Below are 23,675 nucleotides of genomic sequence, written 5' to 3'. Positions count from 1 at the left end.
TGACACAGAAATTTGGGATTTGACTCAGTTTTTAACCCCACGTCTCTTCTCCTGGAGCCCATGGGCTGGAGGGGGAGAGCGACCCGCAGCTCTGGGCTGTGCTGGGGCTGCGAGGAGCGAGGACACTGCCAGGGCTGCCGGGTGATCGGTGCCCCAAGCCCGAGCTAAGGAGACACCTGCTGCCCAAACCCTGCCTGTGTCGTCACCGGGGTGCTGCAGATGTACCCCTTGTGTCACACACCCACAGTGACAGCGCGAGCACATCCCTGGGGACATAAATCCCCCAAGAAGGTCAAGGGGAGTTGGGCTTTTAAGTGTCTGTGTCTCCTGAAAGCACTGTAGAGCTTGTCTGAGTCTGGTCCTTTATCTCCTGCAGTAGCATCTCTCTTCCCTGTCACCACCAGTGATACCCTGCCAGTCCCCAGTGTGCCACACACTTGCCAAACCACTGGGAATACTCAGGTCTTTGCCCCAAAGATAACGCACCATCCCGGAGCTTCAAACACGGGGTCCCCTTACACACCCCCACTCCACGGCTTGGCTGGCGCGCCAGGAACGGCAGCCAAGGGCCGCAGCAGCGCAAATCACACCCAAATCCTGCGCTAAGAGCCTTGGAAAGCGAGTGAGAGCTCAGGCCCTTTGGCCCCGCACCGTCGGAGCTGAGCAGGGAGATTAGAGGCGCTTCGGCCCCTCTCCATCCTCTGTGCGTATCCAACCCCCCCGGCACGGCGCATGCCGCATCTCTCCCCCTCCTCTTGCTTCATCAGGGTGGGTGATACCATTTTACAGGTGAAAAAATGTAAAACTCGGGTAAAAAGTCCCACTGACACACTCAGCACCCCCACGAGCAGTTTCCCACACTCACCTGAGGATTTGCATACTTAAAAGATGGGGAAACCAAGGCAGACACGGGACCCGCCCGCCGCCCCCGCAAACCGTACAAACACACTCCTACAATCCCCTCTGCATCTTCGGACGTGTCCTGGGGGACGGGGACCAGCTGCTCTGGGCCTTCCTAAACGCCCTGCACACCCTTGCTCACGCGGCCCTCCTTCCCCAGGCAGGGAGGAGTAGGATGTTCTGTTCTGTAGGGTGTTCCCACTCCATGGCAGAGCTTTTGCAGAATCTCCTTAAATTCCTAAAACTTGCCCCAAACATTAAACCCAAAATGCACCGCCATTGCAAAAACTGCCCTGCTGAGTGTGTGGCTTCACATGGGGAGGAGGGGAGCCTTAGAAACCCATCTCTAACCACGGGGAGAGGCTGGCGAACCTCCCCGGGATGCTCTCAGGCCCTTTGCCGGTAGCCATCGGCATGGCAACAGTCGCCATGGAAACCACCTCCTCCATGGTGACGCATCCATGGCTGGTGCGGGGCGATGGGTGGTGTCCTCCAGCACATCCACCCAAACTGGGGCTGGGGTCTCCTTCCCAGGGGTGTCAGAGGAAAAGAGGAATGAAACAGCCTCTTGGGTGAAGTGGGGACAAAAGCCGCTTTCGAAAGCACGAGGAAGCTCCCAGGGGACAAATCCCGGCTCGAGTCCCAGCATCTGCTTTCTGTGGGACTTTGTGGGGGGTTGGAGCATCTCCCCACATCCCAGCCGCCCTGACTGGGGTTCACCTGCTCTAGTCTGGGTGGTTGGAGTGACCGGGGATGTTTCCAGCCCTCCTGGCTGTGGGCGGGAGCTGGAGAGATTTCCCTGAGGGAATCAGAAAGGAAATAAAAAGCTGAAATTTGGTGGTTTCTAAGGCAGCCAGGATGGTTCGTGCAGGTTTTTGTTTCATGTTTTCAGCATGAAACAGCCTGGAGAACAGGCTGGTGTGATGCAGGTGAGCACAAGGACCAGCTTGCTGTCCATCCTTCCCCATCCCTTGATGTCTCTGCATCCCATCCCGCTCGCCAAAACGAATGGTAAAACCAAACAGCCAGCGTCCCAAAGGTCTGTTTGCACGTCAGCCCGGTGAGGCAGCTCTGGGCAGCCCGAAGCCCCGCTCCCAGCCCCACAGCCCCGCGAGGGACAGGACGAGGTGGCAGGAGAACGGCCTTGCGGGACAGAGCAACGCGAACGCAACGGCAGAATTCAAAAGCAGCAATTTGCCCTGCGAAGGAGATGCCAAATCTGGCCACGTCAGAAAGCGCGGAGGACACAGCCAGGGTCAGCAATCCATCAGCGGCTGAACGCCGCTTTCGCTGGGAAAACGCACTTAAACTGAGAACATATCGCAGGAAAAGCGTCAATTATTTCTATGGTATTTTCCATGGGATATTTTCAGTTAATCACCTCTTGAAAGCAGCTTTTGGGTGTTTTATATAGAAAGCCTTAATAACTCACCTCAACACGTGATTTAGCGACACTATAAAGAGTTGAAATAATATGAACTCGCACATAAAGTTGGAATGAAAACATTGTTTCTGAACCTTAAGGACTCCACAATTCTTTTCCTATTACAAAAAAAGAAATCACTGAATTTCCACTCTTCGATCCAAGGCTGCGAGTTAAAAATAAATCCGTTGGAAAGTGGCTCCAGACAGCAGCTCAGCGCCACCAGGACCAGCCGCTTTGGGAGAAGACGTCGATGTCCCAGTGTGGTCAGTCCTGGTCGAGATTCTCCCTGAGGACTGATGCTAAAGACCACCATGATGCTAAAGACCATGGTTGGAGTTTGGGGGTGCAAGATGGAAACCAGGGGCTGGTGCTCATGGCCAGCAAAGATCTCACTCACAGAACGCGGTGTGAGCTTGGGCGAGCAGCAGCCAGTGATTTTGTGTAACTTCATTCTTCCCCAGATTAATTAAGCCCCTGAATAACAGCTGCCTAAACCCCAGTGCATTTTGATTTAATAGGGCGGTTATTTTATGCAAGTAAAATAATCATTAACATTTACCAAAGAGCGGCAATTATGCCGGCTTCGTATCGATTCTCCGCTGCCAATGTGGGCAGAGCTGCGAGGGGCCGGGCTGGGAGCGGCTGCTCCCCAAAACCTGCCTTCGGTTCAGTGATCGCTTGGGGAATATCACGAACCACCAGGTCCGGGTACCCTGGCCCGGCTCAGCTATCTGAACAGCATCTCTTTCTCCTCCTCCTTGGGATCATCCGTCTCATTTTTTCTATCCCAGTTCTTCAATGGATTAGCGCCAGATCCTACCCCACTACAATAAATATCCCCGAGCCAGGGTTGGCATGAAAAATAGCAAACCTTCCAATGTAAATTGTTGCCAACACCTCATCTCCCAGCACGCTTTGCTTTTCACCTCCAGGGAACTGAAGAATAAAGAAAAAACATAAACCAAACACAGCAGCAGAAGTGCCCACCCCCTGCTGCGTGTGGAGCGAGGGATAAGGAGGCACGGAGGAGCCCGGCTCGGCTCGGCTGGGGTCGCATCAGGCGGCTGAGGTGGCTCCTTGGACTCCCTTAAACCCAAAGCACCCCGGCGACCACCCTGTTTGGCTCCTGTGGTTCAAAGCCCAGCCCTTGGCCCCACAGCGGTGGGTCTGGCCAGGGCTGGTGGAGCACTTGGCTGGAAACGATGCTCCAGGCAGATGTGGTTTCCCCAAGCTCGGGTGAGCCAGCACGGGGAAAACAGACTTGTGAGCAATAGGACAAGGGTGATGGTTTAAACTAAAGGAGGGAGATTCAGGCTGGACATGAGGAAGGAATTGTTGCCCTGAGGGTGGTGAGAGCCTGGCCCAGGTACCCAGAGAGGGGGTGGATGAACCATCCCTGAGACACCCCAGGCCAGGCTGGACGGGGCTCTGAGCACCCTGAGCTGGTGAAGATGGCCCTGTCATGGCAGGGGGGGCACTGGGGGGCTGGGAAGGTCCCTGCAACACAAACCCTTCCATGATTCTATGATTCTAAAAGCCAAGCAGAGCTGGGCTCTGCAGACCCCTTGGTACCCAGGAGTGGGGAGATACCTGTTTGCTCAAAAATCCCTGTCCCACAGAGAGCATCTGCCCACCCACAGACACCCTGCCCACCCACAGACACCCTGCCCACCCACAGACACCCTGCTGGAGCAGCCCCGGGCAGGGCCGGGCAGCCCGCACCCCGCTCTCCCCTGCCCTCCACCACCTCCCCGCTCTACCTGGCCAGCCCCATTTCTTTCCGCCCTGCCGGGTTCGAGATGGGCTCCAGACTCGTGAATTCCCCTGGGTTTGCACATTGCCATGGCGACGCAGGCAGCTCCGGGCAAATCCTGCCCTCTCCGGCACGCTGCCCGCGCACCCCGGGCCCCATCCAGGGATGCACACGGGGGTCCCAGCCCCCCGACTCCAGCCACCGTTTCCTCCCCAGCTCTCAGGAGCTGCCACCATCAGCGAGAGCTGCCCCCACTCAGTCATTACAGAACTGATTTAATTTGCTCTGCTCCATAATCCTATTGCGGCTTAACGCGCAAAACTGTCTCGAGCTTTTCTCACCTTCCACAAAGGCGCGTTTCAGAGCTCGCTCCCCTCCCTGAGACTCAGCTCTCCAAAGAACTGCAAAATAGGACTTTAACTAGATATATATTTGTTTTTCCCCTGCCCTTCCTGGAGCGCGTGCGCAGGGGCTGCTGCGGTGTCTGTCCAACACCCCCCCGGCGCAGGACGCTGCTCATTGGCGTTTTGGGATTCACACGCTCCCCGTCTCGCCTCCGACTCCTCCGCAGGGACCCAACAGGGTCCCCAGAGCCACCCCCAGACCAAACCAGGGGGAAAGATGCTCCCGCGCTCCATATCCAGACCACAGTGAAAGCGTTTGGCCAAGACAAAAGTCTTCGGTGCTGTCAAGGGGTGGGGAGCTGTGGACACAGCCACATACTAAATATATATATATCTCTATCTCAGATTGGGACTTCCATGACTCCAAGGGCCACCATCACCTTAAAGATAGGTTAAAACCTCCTTGCTCTCCCCAGCAACAGTTAGAGAGCAAAAGCTCATTTCCAGCCCCATTTACTGAAAAATAAAGACCAGAAATTTGGACCTCAACACCTCAAAACTAGAAGAACAAACGAGCAAACAAAAGCCTTGGGAGCTTTTACGTCAGACCTGTTAGTGAGAGGAGCTGGGCAGAAAGTTTTGCACATCCAAAAGTTTTGTCCCATGGAGAGACAAACCCGACCCGAGGAGCTGCAGGAGCACGTGGGTGGAAGAGCTGAGGGGCAGCACCCTCTCTCCTAATTAGTCTCCTAATTATATCTGAGAGGCTTTGGGTGGGGCCTGGCCTAATTATTCACACCTAATGCATCCTCCTGCCTATTGCCCATCCAGAGTGGGTGAAAATAAATTGCTCCCCAGTTATTTTGGCCTCATAAGGGGTTTTTTGCCAATGAGTCCTGCAGAGCAATCGGGTCCTTCCAGGTTTAGCTTTTCTTCTCAACCCCAGCAGCAGAAAGGGGAGGAAAAAATAGGTGTTGGGGACAGTTTGGTACAGGGAGCCTCAGACACTGGTGTCCTTGTTCTCTGGCAGCCACCCTGCACAGGGAAACCTCATCCTGCGCCCTCCCCGCTCACATTTCCCAGCTTTTCTGTGTCAAAGCGCTGATGAACAGGCAGCAGTGCTCACAAGATACGATGGTGGCACCAGCCCTTCAAATGCAATGATTTAACACTCGGTGTCATTAAAATCAAAACAGGGATGGAGGAAGGTTTTGCATGTGCTGTGCTCCTGTCTCCTGCATTTATTGCACATCCCTAACGTGCAAGGGGGTTGGTCCCTGTTGCAACCATCCTCGAGATGAGCCCCCAAAGCAAAGCCCCAATTTTTTGCACCTTAAAAATAGATCGACGGGTGATTAGATTCGGAGCAACCGGGTGTTAGCGCTGCAGAGGGGTGTGAACACTCCAGCTCGGGCTCCTTGCAAACGGCGAGTGATTCCCAGCACACATGTAAGTACTTCTCACCGCCCAGAGTAACCCAGTTTCTGCTGTCTGGCCTCATCACTCAGCTCTCCAACGAGAATTAGAGCAGGGGGGGTTCACACCGGCCTCCCCGCCATGGCCAAGGAGCAGAGGGGACGCCCCAGAGCAGACAGTGGTCACCCAGGCCACAACATTCATTTCATCTGCGTTTTACAGCTTCAGACCAACCCACCTCCCTCCACGAGTGCTCAGGAGCAGGTCCACATTTCCCACCCCCAGCAGATCAGTGCTGGAGTTCCTCGATTTAGAAGGAAAGAGAAAAAAAAAAAAGGTATTTCCTCTTTCTAGTCTGCACACAAAGAGCCCTCAGCCCGTATTTATCTGCCCTGAACTTTATCTGCTGCAGTTATTCATCTGGAAATGTAATCAATCTCCCTCCGACAGCACCGGCCCCCTCGGCACAGCCGCCCTCCCCTCTGCAGCCAGAAGCCTCAAGCAATCAAACCTGATGTGTGAGAAAGGAAAATACAAATGCAATTTAAAACATTAAAATTCCCTGCGTGGGGCAGCTCACGTTAAAACTGCGCTGTCTTGCACGTTACCCTTTTTTGTGCAAAAGGAGGAGAAATGGTCCCAAGGGACCCGCTGGAGCACCCCAGCAATGGGGTGACCCCAAACGCGGCCACCGCTGGGACATGGGACCTGGCTCCCCACACGACCCATCTGGAAGCGCTTTGGCTCTGCGGGAAAGCTCAGGTTTCCAGATGAAAGAAAATGTCTCGAATCTGCCGAAGCTCAGAGCCCTGACCCCAGCGCTGCCCGTCTCCGGTTACGGCTCCTTGCCCAGGAAGCGCCGGCCCCGCAGGGCTCGGCTTACCCGGAAAGTAAAAGAGCTGGAGGCTTCGAGCCTTGTAAATGAGCAAAACTTCTGCCAATGGACAGAACCACCCCGTGCTCTCACCGTCCCCACTCTGGGGATGGGGGATTTAAAGGCTTTTTGCATGCGCTGGGAAATATTTCAAGATATCCCGTCCGCATGCGACATGTGTACGTGTGAAAGGGGGTTGTGCTGCTGGAAAGGGTTGTTCGAATATTTATACAGCCCGAGCCTTCTAGTTTCCTGCCCCCAGATGAGGTCCTCTTAATGAAATGTAGCTAAACAAGCCGCTTCCATTCTGCCTTTCCAATGATAATTACACTGATACAGTAAGCGGGATGGCAGCGATTCAACACCTCGCTGGAGAGATGAAAACCAGCGTCCCTAAGGCAACATCAACCAGGCAGCATCAGCCCCCAGGCCTGGGAAGAGGGTTTGTAATCAGTGGTGGGACCTCGCCGGGAGCCCCCAGTCTGAATATAGTCTGGATCTCCCCTCTTTTTGCTGAAGACTAAACCCCTTGTGCTATCGCAGCAGGACCTGGTAAAACTGCTGCATCCAGCTCGGCCGGGCTGGACGGCACCTGCGGCAGCTCCAGCCTGGACCCCCCAAGGGCTGCAGTGACCCAGGGGACAGTCACATCCCTGCGCACTTCAGCAGCTCCTGCTGGAGCAGGGACAGACCCGCAGCCCAGCTGGGGCTCCGGAGGGCGACGAGCGGAGCAGGAGCCGTGCAATGGGACTGTGCTCCATCCCACAGGCAACGGCAGCATCCCGGTGTGACATCAATGTCCCCAAGCCCCACACATCTTGAAAGGGCAGCTGTACGTGTGGGGCAGCCTGGCTCACAGGGAGCATCCTCCCTACTGTTCGAGTCACAAAGCAACTGGGCAGCAGCTCCCCAGGACACCCGGATCCTCTCCCCTCTGTTTGGGCACACGGAAAGCCAAAAAACGGTGTGTCCGGGGTGCTGGGGCCAGGACCCAGCACAGCATCCTGCCCAACACGTTCACGCACCATCTGGCCCTCACAGTGATGGGCTCCCAGAAAAAGGAAAAAATAAAAGAAGATTTTCGACTCCCTAGTCGTTTTTTTCAGATGTAAAATTGATTAAAATAAACCCAGTGATCTGACTTAGCTGTTTCTATTTAGGACCTGAAATAAGGACTTGTGAGCCCAAAAGCTTATCTGCTTTGGAGCTTTTTTTGCCCAAGCGTACCGGCTGCTCTAATAAAAGATACAGCCTCTCTGTGCCAACCTCGCACCCGCGTCCTTCGACTGCCACGCTCCCCCCGGCCAAGCGCCATTGATTTCTGGCTGGAGTAAGGAGCGAGGTCCCCAACTGCCACCGCTCAGCACGGGAGCGACAAGGGTACAACTCACCCAGCTGGAAAAGCCATGGGGCTGGTTTGGATGCGAAGGAGGCAGCAAGGCTGGGGTGCACGTGAGGCTGGAGCCCAAGCCCTGGAGGGTCCCCTTGGCTGTTTTGCTGTGGTTGGAGACAACAGGGGACCTGAGGAAGCGGGTCTGTGCTGGGGAGCACGTTTGGATGCTTAGACTGGGAATGGGGGACAGGAACGCTGGGATGATGGACAGGGGACTGCGCTCCCACAGCCCAGCGCTCCCTGGGTGCCCAGTCCCCAAATCCCAGGCTGAAATGGTGACACTCCTGCAAATCGGGCTCCCAGGTCCTCCAAATGGGGGATGTCCCCTGCTGGGGACATCAGTGGCTGCTGCCCTTGTGCAAAGAGAGCGGTGGGACACACGCCTCGCCGCAAACCCACCACAGCGCAACCCCAGCAGCGGGGCTGGTGCACCCCCGCCCCTCACAGCAGGTTTCAGCAGCACCCGTGGCCGTTGCTCCCTGGGGAGCAACCCAAGCTCGCCCTGCGCTCGGTCCCTCTGCCCGCAGCCAGTTCAGCGAGGGACAGGGCGAGGATTAAGGATGCGATACGGAGGGGATTACCCACAGCCCTCACTGGGCACCCAGATTGCCTGTGCCGCGGGGGGAGGGCAGCGCAAAACCTCGTGCCTTTGCACTCCATGGATTTTTTTATGGTGTAATAAAATGGAGGATTTACCTAAATGCTCAAATTACACCGGGGGGTGCGCATGCAGCGGCAGAAGCGAGCGATGTCCACTGCAACGGGTGAGCAACCCACGTCTGACCAAAGGGGCACTTTTTCCCCAGGAATTCATCACCCCCTGCCAGTCTCTGAGCAGCTCGGTGAGGCACTTCCACCCCCTTTTCACCCACGGGGAAACTGAGTCATGGAGCAAACGCCAGCACTGGTGTAAGTCAAGTTGCCCATTGACTTCACTAGGAAAGATGTCAGAGACGAGCAGGAATCTCACTTGCTCATCCCTACAGGCACAAGCATCAGCACCCCTGAGCACCACAAAGAGCACCCCAACCTCCCCGTTACACCCAGTAGCCCAGAACTTGCGCTCGTCCCAGCTCTGCTTCCACCTTCCCCCCTGCCTGCTTCCCAAAACGCACAAGGACACGTGTCTGTAGATAAAAAGTGGTATTTTTAGTGTCTCGTATCATTAACCTCTGGGACTCGCGGCTACGAGTGGCATCCCCAGGGACGAGGATTCCGAAGGGTGCAGCAAACCCAGGGACGGGGCACGTTTACATCAGCCAGAATGAAAACAAGGCTGTGAACCTGCACGTCGCTGGTGTGAAGAGGTTGTCCTCTGTGTTCATCCGAAATAAAGTGTTTTACACCCTCCAGGCTGCTCTGAAAACACACGCTTCTCGCAGCCTGGGAGCGGGAACACCGGCAAAGTGGCGATGGGTCTGCTCTCCGTGGCCCCAAAACCACACCAGGACCAGGCTGAGAGTGCGATTTGCCAGAACACTGAGGATTAATGCAGAGTTTCCTTTAGCAGCTCCCTCCCTGCTGCAGGGATGCTCCAGAGGATGCTCCAGAGGATGCTCCTTGCACTCACTGCATAGACATCCCGATTTCTGCCCTTTGCTCATCCAGCTGAGCCTCACTGAGCTCCATCCCCGGGTCAGGATCAGCTCCGGTTCCCGATGTGCTGAGCTCACCCAGCCTTTAGCATCTGCAGCAACGGGTTTGCACAGCACCCCACAGCCCCTTTATCCCGGCACATTCCTGTTGCCTGGCTCAAATTTTCCTGGCGGTGGGAAAATCCAAACTACAGCACCGTACCAGCTACTAGTAGGAAAATTAACTCTATCCCAGCTGAAACCTGGACACATGCAGAGGACCGCTCCCCCGCCCCCCAAAAACGATGCTCTTCAGCCCTGGCATCCAGCATCATTTGACCCCAGCCCAGATTCGAGGGGTCATATCCCAAGTGGGCAAAGCAGCCCCCAGGGAGATGTCCCCAGTGTCACCCATGGTGTCACCACTGTCCCCCAGGAGGTCATAAGCTCTAATTGCAAGACCCCTACTGGCTAATTTCCCCTCTCCAAACCCCCCCACCTCCCGTCATCCCTCCTGTCCCTGCGGCTTTATCTTCCTAAGCCGATTGCCGGTGAACCTCCGGTGCGCGGGCGCGCCAGCCGGCAGGTGAAGCAGCCGGTGCGCAGGGGGCTGCAGCAAGAGCCTGTCTGCCGGGATTAAAGGGAATTACAGCCACTGCTTAAAGGCTGTGGTGGCCGCGAGACAGAGCAAGGCAGGAGCCAAAGTGCCACCCGAGAGTCGTGCCCAGCCATGAGCATCCTCCTGGGGGCTCCCCCGACAGACATCCTCCCTGTTCTGTGCTCCCCTTATTCTTCATCTCGCAACCGGGGCAGGAGGGTTTGGTCCAAACTTTCCATAAATACAAGTGGGAGATGCCCATGAGGTGTTTTCCCTCTTTACAGGCTGAGAGAGTTGGGGTGTTCAGCTGGAGAAGAGAAGCTCCGGGGAGACCTTATTGTGGCCTTTCCGTACTTAAAAGAGACCGAGAAAAAAGATGGGGACAGACTTTTGAGCAGGACCTGTTGCGATAGGACAAGGGGTGATGGTTTTAAACTGAAGGAGGGAGATTCAGGCTGGACATGAGGAAGGAATCTTTTACACTGAGGGTTTGCTCCTGCAGGGACCAGATGGCTCGAGGGACCCTAATCCCAGCCGGCTTGGGACCTGCAGGCAGCTGGTGCAGCAGAGAAGCCGCGGGGGTAGGAAGGTCCCAAACCAAGGGACAGCACCGGAACACGGGCACTCTGGAGGGGGACAAGTCGCAGGCCGGGGCTGCAGCAGCTCCGTGATGCCGTCGAGGGGTTAATCCTCTCCCCGAGCAATGATGCAACAAGAAAAATATGTGAGAGCCCCAGCATAAATCAGGTTTAACACCCCCACAGCCTCCAAGCTGAAGGAGCTGCGTAAAACCCTGAACTTGACAATTGCATAGTCCTTCCCAGGCTTAAAACCTACCAACCAACATATATCCCACCAGCTCTACACCTGGGGAGGGCACAGCAGGGATGGGAGCTGCTGGAAGGGTTGGGAGGCAGGGGGCTGGGTCCGGGTTTGGTCCCTTCCTGCCACATTTACCATCATGGATTTAAAAAAACAAATCTCCTGTTTTTCTCTCCCTAATTATGGCCAGAAAAGCTTTGCTGTGCTGGGGAGCGTGGTCTCTGTGCTCCAGCTCCTAATTACAATGCAGAGTGTGCAAAATACAGGTCACCCGGCGCTATTATTACACACCTGGATGGTTTCCATTAATTAAGGGAGAAAAAAAAAGGAAAGCTGTGGAGGGAGATGTGCAACATGGGAGAGATGGATGTAAAAATACCCGGCGTGGGGACGAGCCGCGGGTGACTCACGGGGACTCGGCAAAGCGCTGCCAGCCCCGGGACGCCGAGCAGATGGGCCCGAAGACGGGCTGGTGGCCCGTCCCCATCTGTGCTGGGTCCATGGGGATGCTGGCACAGGCTCCCCAGCTGGGGACAATGGGGATAACGGGGGTGTCTTTGTGTCCCGGGGCGGTGCACGGTGGACAAGGGTGCTGCACGATCGGCAGGTGGGCGAGGGGAAGGACGAGATGCTCTCCCTAACGCCCAATCCCCAGCAGCAAATCAATCCAGGAGCCTCTCAACACCCTCCTCTTCCTCAGCCTTCCCACGCAATACACACATAACACACACCAGCTCCGCTGCCACCTGGGGCTGGCTCTCTGTATCCCCACAAATAACAAAAAAGGGGACATTATTTTTGTGTCCCCCAAACCTCTGACCTCAAGTCTCATCTTGTGCACAGTGAAACGTTCCCTGCAGCCCAGCCCCAGCGCTGCCAGCCTGCTGTTCCCTGCCTGCTTAGATAACAGCCCTCTGCTAAACAATGAAAACGCAAGGAAAAGAGCAATTATGCTTTTCAAAAGCCAGCCAAGCGCAGCCCAACCCTCCCACCATCCACCAGGCCCTAGTGCTGAGACAAGGGCAGGAACCAGCAGCACAGATTGGGTCTCCGTGACCCAGCAGGTCCCATCCTCTACCAGGGCACAACCCATCCCGCAGCGGGGAAAAGGCTTTGGGGTGCTTGGGGAGCCCCATCCTGGCTCCTCCAATGCTGGGAAGGCCATCACAGTATTTTAACTCATACCCCCTCCTTAATTTTCAGTGGAATAAGGAGGACAATGCTTAATTGTGTTGTGGGAAGAAGAAAATGATCTCACGGCTGTTTGTGGAAGGAAAGGTTTTGGCTGGGAACGCCTGCGCGCTGAGGGAAATCGCCCACGACGCGGGTGGGACGCACCCCAAATGGCTTTTCCGTGAGGTTTGCAGTGGGCTCAGCCCTCCCCAGGACCAGCTCAGCACGGTTATTCGGGGACGTGGGGACACAGCCCAGGGACCACAGCCTTAAAAACCTCTTCTGCTTTTGGGCACATGACGCCCTTCCCAGCCCCAGCGGCCACGGTGACTCAGGAGGCTGAAATCCCCTGGTCCGGGGCCACCACCGTGTCCCCTCCTCCCATGGGGAACCCCTCGTGGAGCGAGTTGTCCCACCGGCTGATATTGGCACAGGTCCCATGTACCATAACGTAATTCTTTTGCCCCCTAAAGAGACTAAGGAGAAATGTGGGAGCCCCGAAACAGCCCCCGGGGAGGACAGGATGGCTTTGGTGAGCTGTCACCGTGCCAGGAACGCTCCACCAAAACCGCAGCCACGGCAGTAAAAAGCCTCTTGACGACCACAAAAAGCAATTGTGGTATTTTTTGTTTTACTATTTTTGTTTTCTAAATGCCACTTCATTTTCTGGGATTGGCTTAATTGTGGCCATTAAGGTGTGCAGGGGGAACACTGAGGGATGGGGGTTGTTGTGGCGATGCTTCGTGAGAAAAATCTATGGCTGCCCCAATGCTGTGATAACCATCACCCTTCTGCTCCTAAAACTGCTGCAGCTAAATTATCAGAGCCCTGTTGCCCCTCCCAATCCGCTCTTGTGCTGAGCCACAGCTAATGAACTTCCTAATAATTAATTAGGATTAATCAGGAATATGCTAGAGCCTCTTGCATGCAGCTGCAGATTAATACCAACTCCCTCTCCCCAACAGCCCCTCAACCGCTGGCAAAAAAAAAGGAGGAGCCCTTTTCCCAGGCATCCCTTTGCCTTGTGGCATTTAATTAGGAATAATTAATCAAGGGTGGTGCTTTGCTGACCGCCGGCTCAAGCAGCAGGACGGGGTGTTTGCATGTATTTGACGGGAAGGAGTTTCTGCCCACCTTCCCCAGAGTTGTCATGGAAATTGTAATGGATGTTGATTAAGATGCTGCGCTTGCCAAATGCAAACGTGCTGCGGTTTTCAGCGGGACCTGAGGAGACTGGCCAGGGAAATGCTGCACCGGGTTAAATGGGCATCGCTGCTGGGGACCCGACCTCATTCCGGGGGGGGGATGGGGGAGATGAGATGCCCACGTCCACCCAGACAAGCTGCGCGCTTTGCAAATGCGGCTTTAGAGGGGGTTTTTCTGCCCTGACACTGGGAGGAATGAAAAACCCCAGAATACTGGGCAGCAGGGATCCAGGGTGGGATCCGCCCAAAACTGCTGCCAGAAATGCCCGTGCAGGCAGAGGAACGGGCAGGGATGCGGGCAGGCTGCTCAGCACCATCTCCAGCCCGGACCAGGAGGTGATCCCAAAGCTTCTCCCCCAAAACGTGCAGACCCGCGAGCACCCGCTGTTCACCCCAGGGGTGGGAACAGTCTTGGACCCACCTGCGGGGCCCTGGGACAAAGGAGCAGACAAGGAGGGGACAAGGAGGGGACAAGGAGTTGCTCAGCATCACCGAACCACAGCCATGCGAGTGCCCAGAAATAGCCCCAATTTCCATATGTAGGACGGAGCCGGCCATGCCAGCACGGCCACGACCTACTTTCCTCCTGCCCTGACGGGATGTGGGCATGTTCGGGGCTCCAGAGCTTCAGCTCAGCCCCCCCGAGCAGCCCACCCCCCCACACAGGGACTGCCAAATGTGCCCGTATCCCCGAACGGTACCAGCAGCCCTGCAGGGGACAAACACACCTGTATCTCTGCCCAGGGAGAAGTACAAGCACCCCCGTATGGGGACCAGGACAGGCATCCCTGCACAGGGATGGGTACCGGCATCCCTGCGTGAAGCGCCTGTTGTCCTTCATCTCCTGCCCCATCCTCATCCCAGCCTGGGCAGGGTAAGGACCCGTTTGCACCCGATAAACCCAGATGCAGCCGGCAAAGGCGCTGGGGAAGTTCATTTGGGGGCTTCCCTAATTAACCACATCCAGACACACGCAGGAGGCGTTGACCCCACGCCGGCGTCACTGCAAACACCAAAAAGAAGAAGGAACCCAATTAACTTCTTGGTGCCCTTTCATTTTCAGTCAAAATTCAGTTTTTAACGCGCTTGCAAGAGCCACAAGTTTGGGTTTCCAGATGGATTTGGCACATTTTATGGGAAGGGGGGTTTAGACCTTATCCCATCATCCAGAGCCACCGAGATGGGAGAGCGGGAGGCAGGGAGCCTGAGGATGGGAAGCACTGGGCAAAGAGCTGGAATAACACACAAACCCTGTTGTTGTTGTTTTATTTTTTAACTCTAATTGCTCTTGCTATTTTAACCGAGACAGACATTTCCTTGACGATTTTCAAGGGCTATAAATGTTTTATGTCCCTTTCCTCCCCGCTCAGACGGCAACTTCTGCTGGTGCTCAGCTCAAGCAAGACCCGGAGCGGAGCAGCTGGGGGTGCAGGGGGTGCAAAGGGACCGGGACAGCGCTGTGGGGAGAGGATCCAGCCCTGTATCCACACGGAAAATCGTCATCCCCCCACGTCGTGCCCTCTCCTTCCCCTGTTCCTAGAAGGAGGAAGGAGATCCCACTGCCCGGCCCCTGCAAGATGTCTTTCTGCTGCAGAAAACTATATATAGTGCCTAAACCCTTTGGGGGCTTTGCTGCTCTGCGAGGTATTTATAGCTGGAGGCGAACTCGGACTGCACTCGCTGGAATTGCTCCGGGAGAGGCAGGATCAGGCCTGCGCTGGGCTGAGCATCCCGCCTGGCAGCAGGATAGACCCCAAAAAACACCGTCACCCCAGCGCCAAGGCTGAGGAGCTGTGGGGGCTCACCCACCGGGGAACGGGGGCTTTTGGGGAGAGACGTGGATTCAGTAACGTCCTTCTCCGCTGGGTTACAGCACCAGGGTGCCCAGCCCTGGGGACTCACCCGGCTGCACACGCGTTTGGCTTCAGCTGGGGCTGCCGAGGGCGAACCGGGACCTTGGAGCTGGGTCAGAAGGAAGGTCCCGTGTGTGGCTTTAAACGCCTCAGCCCAGAGAGTCAGTCAGATGAACGATCAGTAATTAATCCAAATTAAAGGCAAGAGGGCAAAGAGGGGGAACTATCTGCATCGCACCAATTACAGCACTGAGGGATGCGGCTCACAATTAACACCCCAAAAATCCAGGGTGTCCTGCCCAGCAACGTGAGTGCCCGACACCCCAGTAGCACAGGGGACACCCCAACAGCACAGGGGACACCCCAAGGAGCCGAGCCAGCCCGCCCCCCCTGCCGCCAGCCCTCTGCCACAGCCTAATTGCAGCTTGCCAGGCGCTAACGAGCAACTTGCACCCAAAACAATTATTTGCTGATAAATGGGTAAAACAGCTCTTTTCAGTGCTAGAAGCAAACAGAAATAAGTGATTCCAGAGGCCGGGTGCTGCACCTGCACAGCTCCGCTCACCTGAGCGTCCCAGCCCTGGGGGACACGATGTCCCACAATGTCCCACGGCCACCAAGCCCGGCACAGGACCCCAGGTCATCCCAGTTCACTTGATGCCACAAGTCCCTGTTGGATGCCCAGATGCTCACTTAAAGCCCCGTTTTCCCCATCAGCAAATATGTGTCAGCACCCTCCCTAATGAACACCAGGCTAATTAACGCCAGGATCCCCCCAGGTCTGCACGGGATGTTTGTCATCGTCCTCTGACAGAGGCAATGGCAGCACCGCACCGGGCGGGAGCTGGGTGCAATCACTGGTGGCTAATTAGGGCTTAATTAGCACTCATTAGTGCCATGGAAGCATGAGAAGTGGGTGCTCTAGGTGCACCCAAGCACACTGCCCCAGCTGGGGTGCACCGAGCTCATCAGGCCTCAGATAGAGGGGTGCGCCCTGCAAACCTGGTTTAGTATATTCGGAATTATTTGTCCCAGATGAGGAGGGGACAAAGGGAGCGGTGACACCAGCCGAGGACCAAACACCCCAAATCACAGGGACGTGGTGGCCATTTCTGCCAGTGCCTCCAAAAAAGGGAACCTGGTCCTCCGAGCACCGCCCGAGCTGCGCAGAATCAGCCCATTTCATCAACAAATACCTGGCAGCTCTGGGTTTTTCCACTGGGCCGGCGCCAGCGCTCCGGAGCGGTTTACGTGCCCGTCCCGCCGCCTCCCCACGCTCCCGTAAGTGACATCTCGGTGACACGCAGCTCCGGCTCTTCAACACCCTCATCCCAACCGCAGGAGGTTCCCACAACACCCTCCCCGAGCACCGAATAAACGCACGTGCAGCCCGTGCATGAGGGAGAAGGGAAATTAAAAGCTGGATGATGCTGCTCACCAAAAAGCCTCCAAAATGGGGGGAAAAAAGTGTTATTCCTGCATCCTCTGATTAATCTTTATGGAGTGCGCTGGTGACGTTTCCCAGCAGCATCTCGGGACACAACAGGACAGGCAGCACCTAGAAAAGTTGTTAGGAGTCCAGTGGACACAAATTTGCCTTATATGAGCTGGAAATGGTGGACTGACACAGCTCAGGGCAGCAAAGCTCTTTGCACGCTCCGTGCCAGCGCCACTCGCTGCCTCCGCAGGGAAAACTGCCCTGGGGAGGAGAGAAACACGGGTGCTTTCTGTCCAGCTACAGCTTTCCTTGCAAAAAAATAAGAAGTAAACAAGATATCTTTTTTAAATGCCCCTTTCAGACCAAAACTCCCACTCTCTCTGCCCAAATCGCAGCCCTCTGCTGTATTTTGGACATTTGCTAAGGCGAGCGTCACGCACCAACTGAGCCGAGCTCGGGCGCCCGCCCTGCTCGGCCGTTACTCAGCCCGACCAACGTGGCTCGTGAAACCGCTCGGCTCCCTCCTCCTCCTCTGGAAAACAGCATTTTTTGGCAAATAAACTGTTTTGCCAACAAGTTGTGCTCCGTGCTGCCTGGGAGATGGTGCTTGTTCCCGCTCCAGCCTCTCCATCCCAATTCAGGTCCCACACTGGGGCTGCAGCGGGGGGGACACACGCCTGGGCTCCCCCACATTGAGGGGTTTTTTCCCCCCCTCTTGCTAAAATAATCCTTGTTTCTCCATGGGCCGGGAAAGAAGCAGCAGCCCGAGGTTGCTGCTGTTATTTTTATCTTGAAATAAATAGTTTGAGTGGCGGCCAAGCTGTTCCGAGGGAGGGAGACGCTTTGCGTCGTGGCCACAGCGATGTAAACACACGCGGCCTCCGGCCCGGCAGGGGCAGCGCAAACATCCCGGTCCGAGCGGAACGGGCTGAAATCGCCTGTTCTGGGGTGCCAAGGTGGAAAAGGGGGATGTACAGTTCGGGGAGCATCACTCCCAGAGTGGGGACCGCAGCGGTTCCCATTGCTGTTCACCCCCAAAATCAGTGCTGTCTCCTCCATCTGCTCAGTGCATTGCGTGCACCCCCACGGCTGAGTCAAATATGGGTTTAATGAGGTCCAGAATTAATCTTTTGAGTCAATTTTACCTAACAAAAAAAGAAATGCCTTGAAAGAACCAGCTCTGACAATGCTCTCACCTCCGCGACCGCAGAAAGGAGCATCCCTTTGCCACCGACACACCGCCTTCCATCTCTTTCCTTCCCAACCACAGCAAGACCCCCAAACACACAGCTTGGGGGGGCAGAAGCTGCAACCAGGCTGAGTTTGGCAGCCCCAGGAACTGTTCTCTGCCTGGATCCAGCCACGTCCCTCCCCCCTCGACTCCAGCAGCTCCGTCCTGCCCCGCGGGGGCACCGGGGGGTGCTCACCCCGCGCGGTGCGCACGGAGGTCGCCGGAGCGCTCGGGAGCTTTGCATGAGAAGCTCAGCGTAAATGTCAAATTAATTAACTGGGAAAGATGTATGCATGGCCACAAAAAGCCCTCTGTTTGCCCCGCCGCCCGCCTCCCACCTCCGCGGTCCTGGAGCCGGGCGCCGGCTGCAGCGTGCGAAACAACCGCTGGACAAATTTCCTGCCCCCTCTATGAAGCATCACACCCGGGGAACAGGCATGAACACCAAGTGAGGATGGAAAAGCTGGGGAAACCTCGCCGGTAGCTGCCACACACTTTTTCGATACCATCTCCAGGGAGCAGCATCTTCTGCCATGGCCAGGCTAACACCACCGGGGTGAAACCAGAGAAACGTTCCCCTTTCTGCCCATGAGAGCCTTGGTGGCATCGCCCATTTTGCAGGATGAATCCTTCTGCAGCAGCTCCTCGGGGTCCTGAGCCAAAGGAGCCTCGTGCGGTGTTAAAGCGGAGCAGGGAGGATGCGGAGGGAAGAGGGATGCTGAGGGATGCTGAGGGATGCTGAGGGATGCTGAGGGATGCTGAGGGATGCTGAGGGATGCTGAGGGATGCTGAGGGATGCTGAGGACCACAGCTCCGGTGAACGTACCTGCCCGCGGCTCCCGGGGGATGCCAAACCACACGCTGAAGGGGGTTTCCCAGCAATAACTGCTCCCTGTCCCCCGGACGCTGGGGCTGGGCTTGTGGAGGTGCCGAGCACCCGGCTCGTACACCAGGGAGCAGAATAAAAGAACACACACACCGGAGACACACAGGGTGCAAGGATGTGATCAGCTCCAGCCTCCCCATCCCACACCAAGCATGGGGAAAGTTTTGAGGAAGGAAGACGTGGATACAGAATTAACGCCCTGACCTAAAACTATTGTAGAGTCTTTAAAGGCTGGGACAGGGAAAGGCTCCATCCCCGCAGGACATGGTGCCTCCCGGCTGGGTTTGGTACCCGGCTCACGTTGCGCCGGGACGGGCATTCCCCGCGTCCCGCTGCCGTCTCCAGGGCTGCCACGCGTCTCCCAACCCCTTCCAAGGGAAAAGAGCCTTGGGGACACTTGGGGACTTAACCCCCACTTAGCCCACGCCACACGTGGGCAGGGACAGGAGGTGCCAGAGGACCCTGTGCCCCTCAAGAAGCTCTGGGACCATCATCATTATTATTATTATTATTATTATTATTATTATTATTATTATTATTATTATTATTATTATTATTACTTTCACTGAGTTTCCTCACAAACTTGCTCCCCTGTCATTTGTAAGCAGGAGCCGGGTGCTGAGCTCGGCTGGGAGGGGGGAGCTGGGCTGTCCCACCAGCAGGGCGGGTGGAACCACCGCGTTGCCCCAGCTCACACCGGGGAGCTCAGATCCACCCGGGGCCAGGCTGAGTCCTGGCACACTCAGCACAGGCCACACGACTTCACAGCCGCCCCCAGAGCGCCCACAAACCTCAGAAAGGAACAACCCACACTGGACACCAGGCAAACCCCCCAGGAACAAGGATGCCCTGCAAACCCCCGCATTGGTACCGGTGGGACCCAGAGCTGGGGGTGCTGGAACCCCCAAATCCTCTGAACAGAGAGGCGGATGCTTCACCCCAAATCTCTGTCTCAGGTTCCCACCTTCCCCATCAACCCTCCGGATTGTGCCAAGGGTGGATTTTCAGGGATTGCAGGGTGCAAGGGACACCGTCCCACACTGATCCTCGCCAGGAGTGCCCCACGGACACCCCAGTGCTAAATCAAATCCACCTCCCCGATACCCGACAGTGAGGAGCAGCAGCCCCAGAGCTGTCCCAGGCAAAGCTCCAGTGAGGACACAGACGTGAGTAGCCGGGATCTGTGGAAAGGTTACAGCTAATCAACGTTCTCAGTAATTAAGGTGACGAGTTGATCCCTAAGCTCGTGGCTCCGCCAGCCAGGGCCGAGCCCAAGCATCCTTCCCCAGGGCAGCGAGGGACGCGGGGTCCCCAGTGCGGGCGTCACACTGGGCGGGCTGGAACCCCCGCTCCCCCCGCATCTCGCCCAGAGTACGGGCCACCCTCGCTGATTAAAGCTCATCAGCCACTGCTTTGCCTGCGTCTCGTTACCGTGAGCACGGCTGCCTGGCGCTGCCCCCTCTGTCCCCCAAAGGTCCCTGGATGCCACTTGGCTGCCAGCATCCCGACTCCCCACCCCTGCCCTGCGCAGAGGATGAGGAAGAGGAGGAGGAATCGGCCACCCCCTCGTCCTGTGTGTGGTCTGCGGGGTTGGGAGCAGCCAGAAAACAGCCTGTTCTTGGATTCCCAGGTGTCTAATAAGGGGTTCAGCTTATCCCTGCTATGAGCATCACTGATGTGGGGGCTCCTCTCCACCTGGATCTCCCAAAAAGGTCCAGACCTTGTCCCCTCTCCAAGTGGTCCCTAGTCAGCCCCAGAGCAACGAGGCAGGGGATGGGGTCAGCGGGGACGTGTGTGAGCTCATGGCAAATCCCGGCCAAAGCCGAACCTGCGTGTCTACGACACCGTCAGGAAAACCCACTGCCAGGATCAGTCTCACCAGGGGATGCAGCCCCCACGGCGGCACACAAAGGGTTAACAGGACCGATCCCAGCGGGACCGATCCCAGGGCCAAGAGGGATCACAGCTACCACCAGATCAAAGGGAAGAGCCGAGTCCCAGGAGACTCGTTATGGTTCCCAAACACTCCAGCGAGGCCACATCCCTGTGTCGAGGTCAACGTCCCCGTTCCCGCTGTGCTCCCCGGGTTGGGGACAGGGGGACGCGGCGCTGGGCCCATCCCAGGAGCTTGTGGGCTCAGTGCCAGTGGGAGCCAGAGTTATTTGACCATTCTCCATAGTGCAAATACTAATTAATTAATTGTCCAGGTGCTGCTCCAGGGAAGGGACCAGCATACAGCACAGGGTTTGCAGGCAGCGTTACCCAGCTCCCTGCACAACTGCACCAGGGGTACGGGGGTCCCCAAATCCATCCCCATCCCATTGCCACAGGTGGATGGATGCACCAGAGCTGTGCTAAGTCACCGCGTCCCATCCTGGCAACGCCAGGGAGAAGCCAAGACTTTGTCCAACAAGACCCAATTATTTAAAAACCTCAGCAATGAGAAGGTGGGAAGATGAGCAACCTGCGCCGCCATTCACCAGCTGAAATTCCACAAACAGAGAAGAGGGAAAGCATATTGGGGGGGAGCAAACACCCATGCAACCGACCCCGTGCCCACCACGGGTGCCGGAGATGCTGGCACAACCACACGCAGCTCTGGTCACCACGGGCACCTGGCGATGGAGAGGAGCTGCCAGCACAGCTCGGGCTTCCCCGGATCAATGGCAAAGCGCAATATTAGGCTTAATAAACTGCCCTTTGATACACCGCACAAGCGGCCGCGCGGCATCACCGAGAGCTACAATATTTATCGCCGCTTGGATGAGTAAATCACGCACCTGATGGTCTTCTAAACAGCAGCCTCCTCAGAAACACCAAAGTTGCATTTGCCTCTTCAGGACGGAATTACCACTGCCAGGAAAGCCGGGATAACACCCCACGTGCACCCACAAACCAAAACCCCAGGAGGATGGGGAAGAGCTCTGGGTTACTGAACACAGCCGGTTGCATGCAGCCAGGCCCTGGGATGTTTTCCTCTGGAGCAGAGGAGGAGGAGGCGGCAGCAGCCTTCCTCCTGTTCCTCCTGGAGCAGCTGCTTCTCCTGACACGCTGGAGCACAACTGGTTGCGTGGGAAAAGCAACTCCTCGTTGCAAGAGGATCCTTCCCGGAGAGCATCACCCAACAGGCAGCTCCCAGCAGAGCCAGCCCGGGTCCCGCAGGCGCTCCCGAGCAACTCGTGGAAGAGCGAGGAGCGGGCAGGGCGCGGGCAGGGCGCGGGCAGGGCGTGGGCAGGGCGTCCCAGCCATAGTGAGGCGGCAGTGGGGAGAAGCAGTTCTGGAAGTGCCACCCAGAAACACAGACCCCTTCCTCCCGCCGGTGTCCAAACCCTCCTGTGAGTGGGGCTGGAAAACCCCCGGGAAAGAAGCCGGGCAGAGAAGGGCAATGCCTGTGCAGGCAGGGGGCAAACTGCAGGCAGGGCTTGCCTGCATCTACCCCTGTGCGGGGCTGGGGATGCAAGAGAGATTCCAGGGGGCAGGCACGGGGGGCTTGGTGCCTGCAGGAACAGAGCAAACCCCCCCAAGATTCTTCTGCCACCAGAGACTGGGAGTGGGCAGGAGCGGGATCTTCCCCCTTTGCCCCCCGCAGATTTATTTTTCAGGCATTTCCCTACGACCTTCAAATGGCACCTGTCTGCACCCCCTCCCCGCACAGCCAGCAGAGCCCCGTCCCCCTGCCCGACTGCCCCGTCCCCAGCGCCGCCCCAGGGAGGGGGACACACCGGTCCTGCCTGCGCTGCTCGCTGGGGGCTGCGGGTTGGGGGGGGGTTGCGGGCAGGGGGGGCTTGGGCGGAGCGGGGTGCTGGGAGCGCAGCCCCTCAGGAGCTGGTGCCGCCCCCCCAGGAGGGTCCGAGCTCCAGGTCGGGGGCACGGGGTCCCCGAGCTCCCCCAGCCCGACCCCACCCGAGCCCGCAGGGTGCCGGCTCCAGACCCCGCTCCGCGCCGGGTCCCAGGGCAGGGTGCCCCCCCTCCCCAGCCGGGTGCCGGTGCCCCCGCCCGGTACCGATCCACGCTCCGCACCGAGCCCGGGCCCACGCCCCCAGCCCGAGGCGGGTGCCCCCCACCCGCTGCCCATGCACGCTCGGTACCGATGCCGGTCCCACCCCCGCGCCCGGTACCACTCCCCCTGCCCGGGGCCGGTCCGTGCAAGATGCCGGTATCAACACCTCCAGACCGGTGCCGGTTCACGGACGATCCTGATACGGGTCTCAGCCCCCCCGCCCGGTACCGGTCCCCGTGCCCGGGGCCACTCCGCGCGCTGCCGGTGGCCCCCACCCGTTGCCGTTCCACGCACGATCCCGAAGCCAGTCCCGGCGCCCCGGTCCGCTCAGAGCTGCCCCGCCCGGTACCGCTCCCCCAAGCCGGTGCCGCGGCCGGTCCGCACACGGTGCCGCTCCCCCCACCCGTTGCGGTTCCGCGCACGGTGCCGGTCCCGGGGTGTCCCCCCCGCACTCACCAGCGCGGCGCGGGCGCTCAGCAGCAGCAGCAGCACCGTGAGGCTCCGCAGCCCCCGGGGCGCCGGCGGCGGCACCTCCCCGGGCATCTTCCTGCCGCAAGGACGGTGGCGGCGGCTGCAGCGGCGGCGGGAGGCGGCGGCGGGGGCGGGGAAGGGCCTTTGTTGCCGCCGCCCGCGGGAGGCGGTGGGTGGGGGTGGGTGCGGGGCCGCGCCGCCCTCCCCCCGCGCCCCCCCCGCGCCGCCGCCCCGCACGAAACGCCGGGACGGGGCCCCCGAACCTGCCCCCGGTCCCGCTGCCCCCGCCCGGCCGTGACCGCCCCGGAACCGGCCCGG

The 23,675-nt window shown here is 57.7% G+C and overlaps 1 protein-coding gene across 2 annotated transcripts in view; it reads right to left on the bottom strand.

The window, feature by feature from the left end:
- SDC3 (syndecan 3) overlaps positions 1–23,470 on the bottom strand; it is a 33,326-nt gene extending 9,856 nt beyond the window's left edge. For both annotated transcript variants that reach the window (XR_014185953.1, XM_082071493.1), the window contains exon 1: positions 23,343–23,470. Coding sequence is in view for 1 of the 2 variants with exons in the window: in XM_082071493.1 (XP_081927619.1) it covers positions 23,343–23,429 (87 nt within the window). In the remaining variant the exon portion in view is untranslated. The remainder of the gene's footprint in view (positions 1–23,342) is intronic.
- Between the last annotated feature and the right edge of the window lie 205 nt (positions 23,471–23,675).

Source organism: Streptopelia decaocto, assembly GCF_964273445.1.
Source record: "Streptopelia decaocto genome assembly, chromosome: 23".
Classification (NCBI taxonomy): Eukaryota; Metazoa; Chordata; class Aves; order Columbiformes; family Columbidae; genus Streptopelia; species Streptopelia decaocto.
The sequence above is the reverse complement of the archived record's forward strand: the minus strand, read 5'-3'. Positions and strand labels throughout refer to the sequence as shown.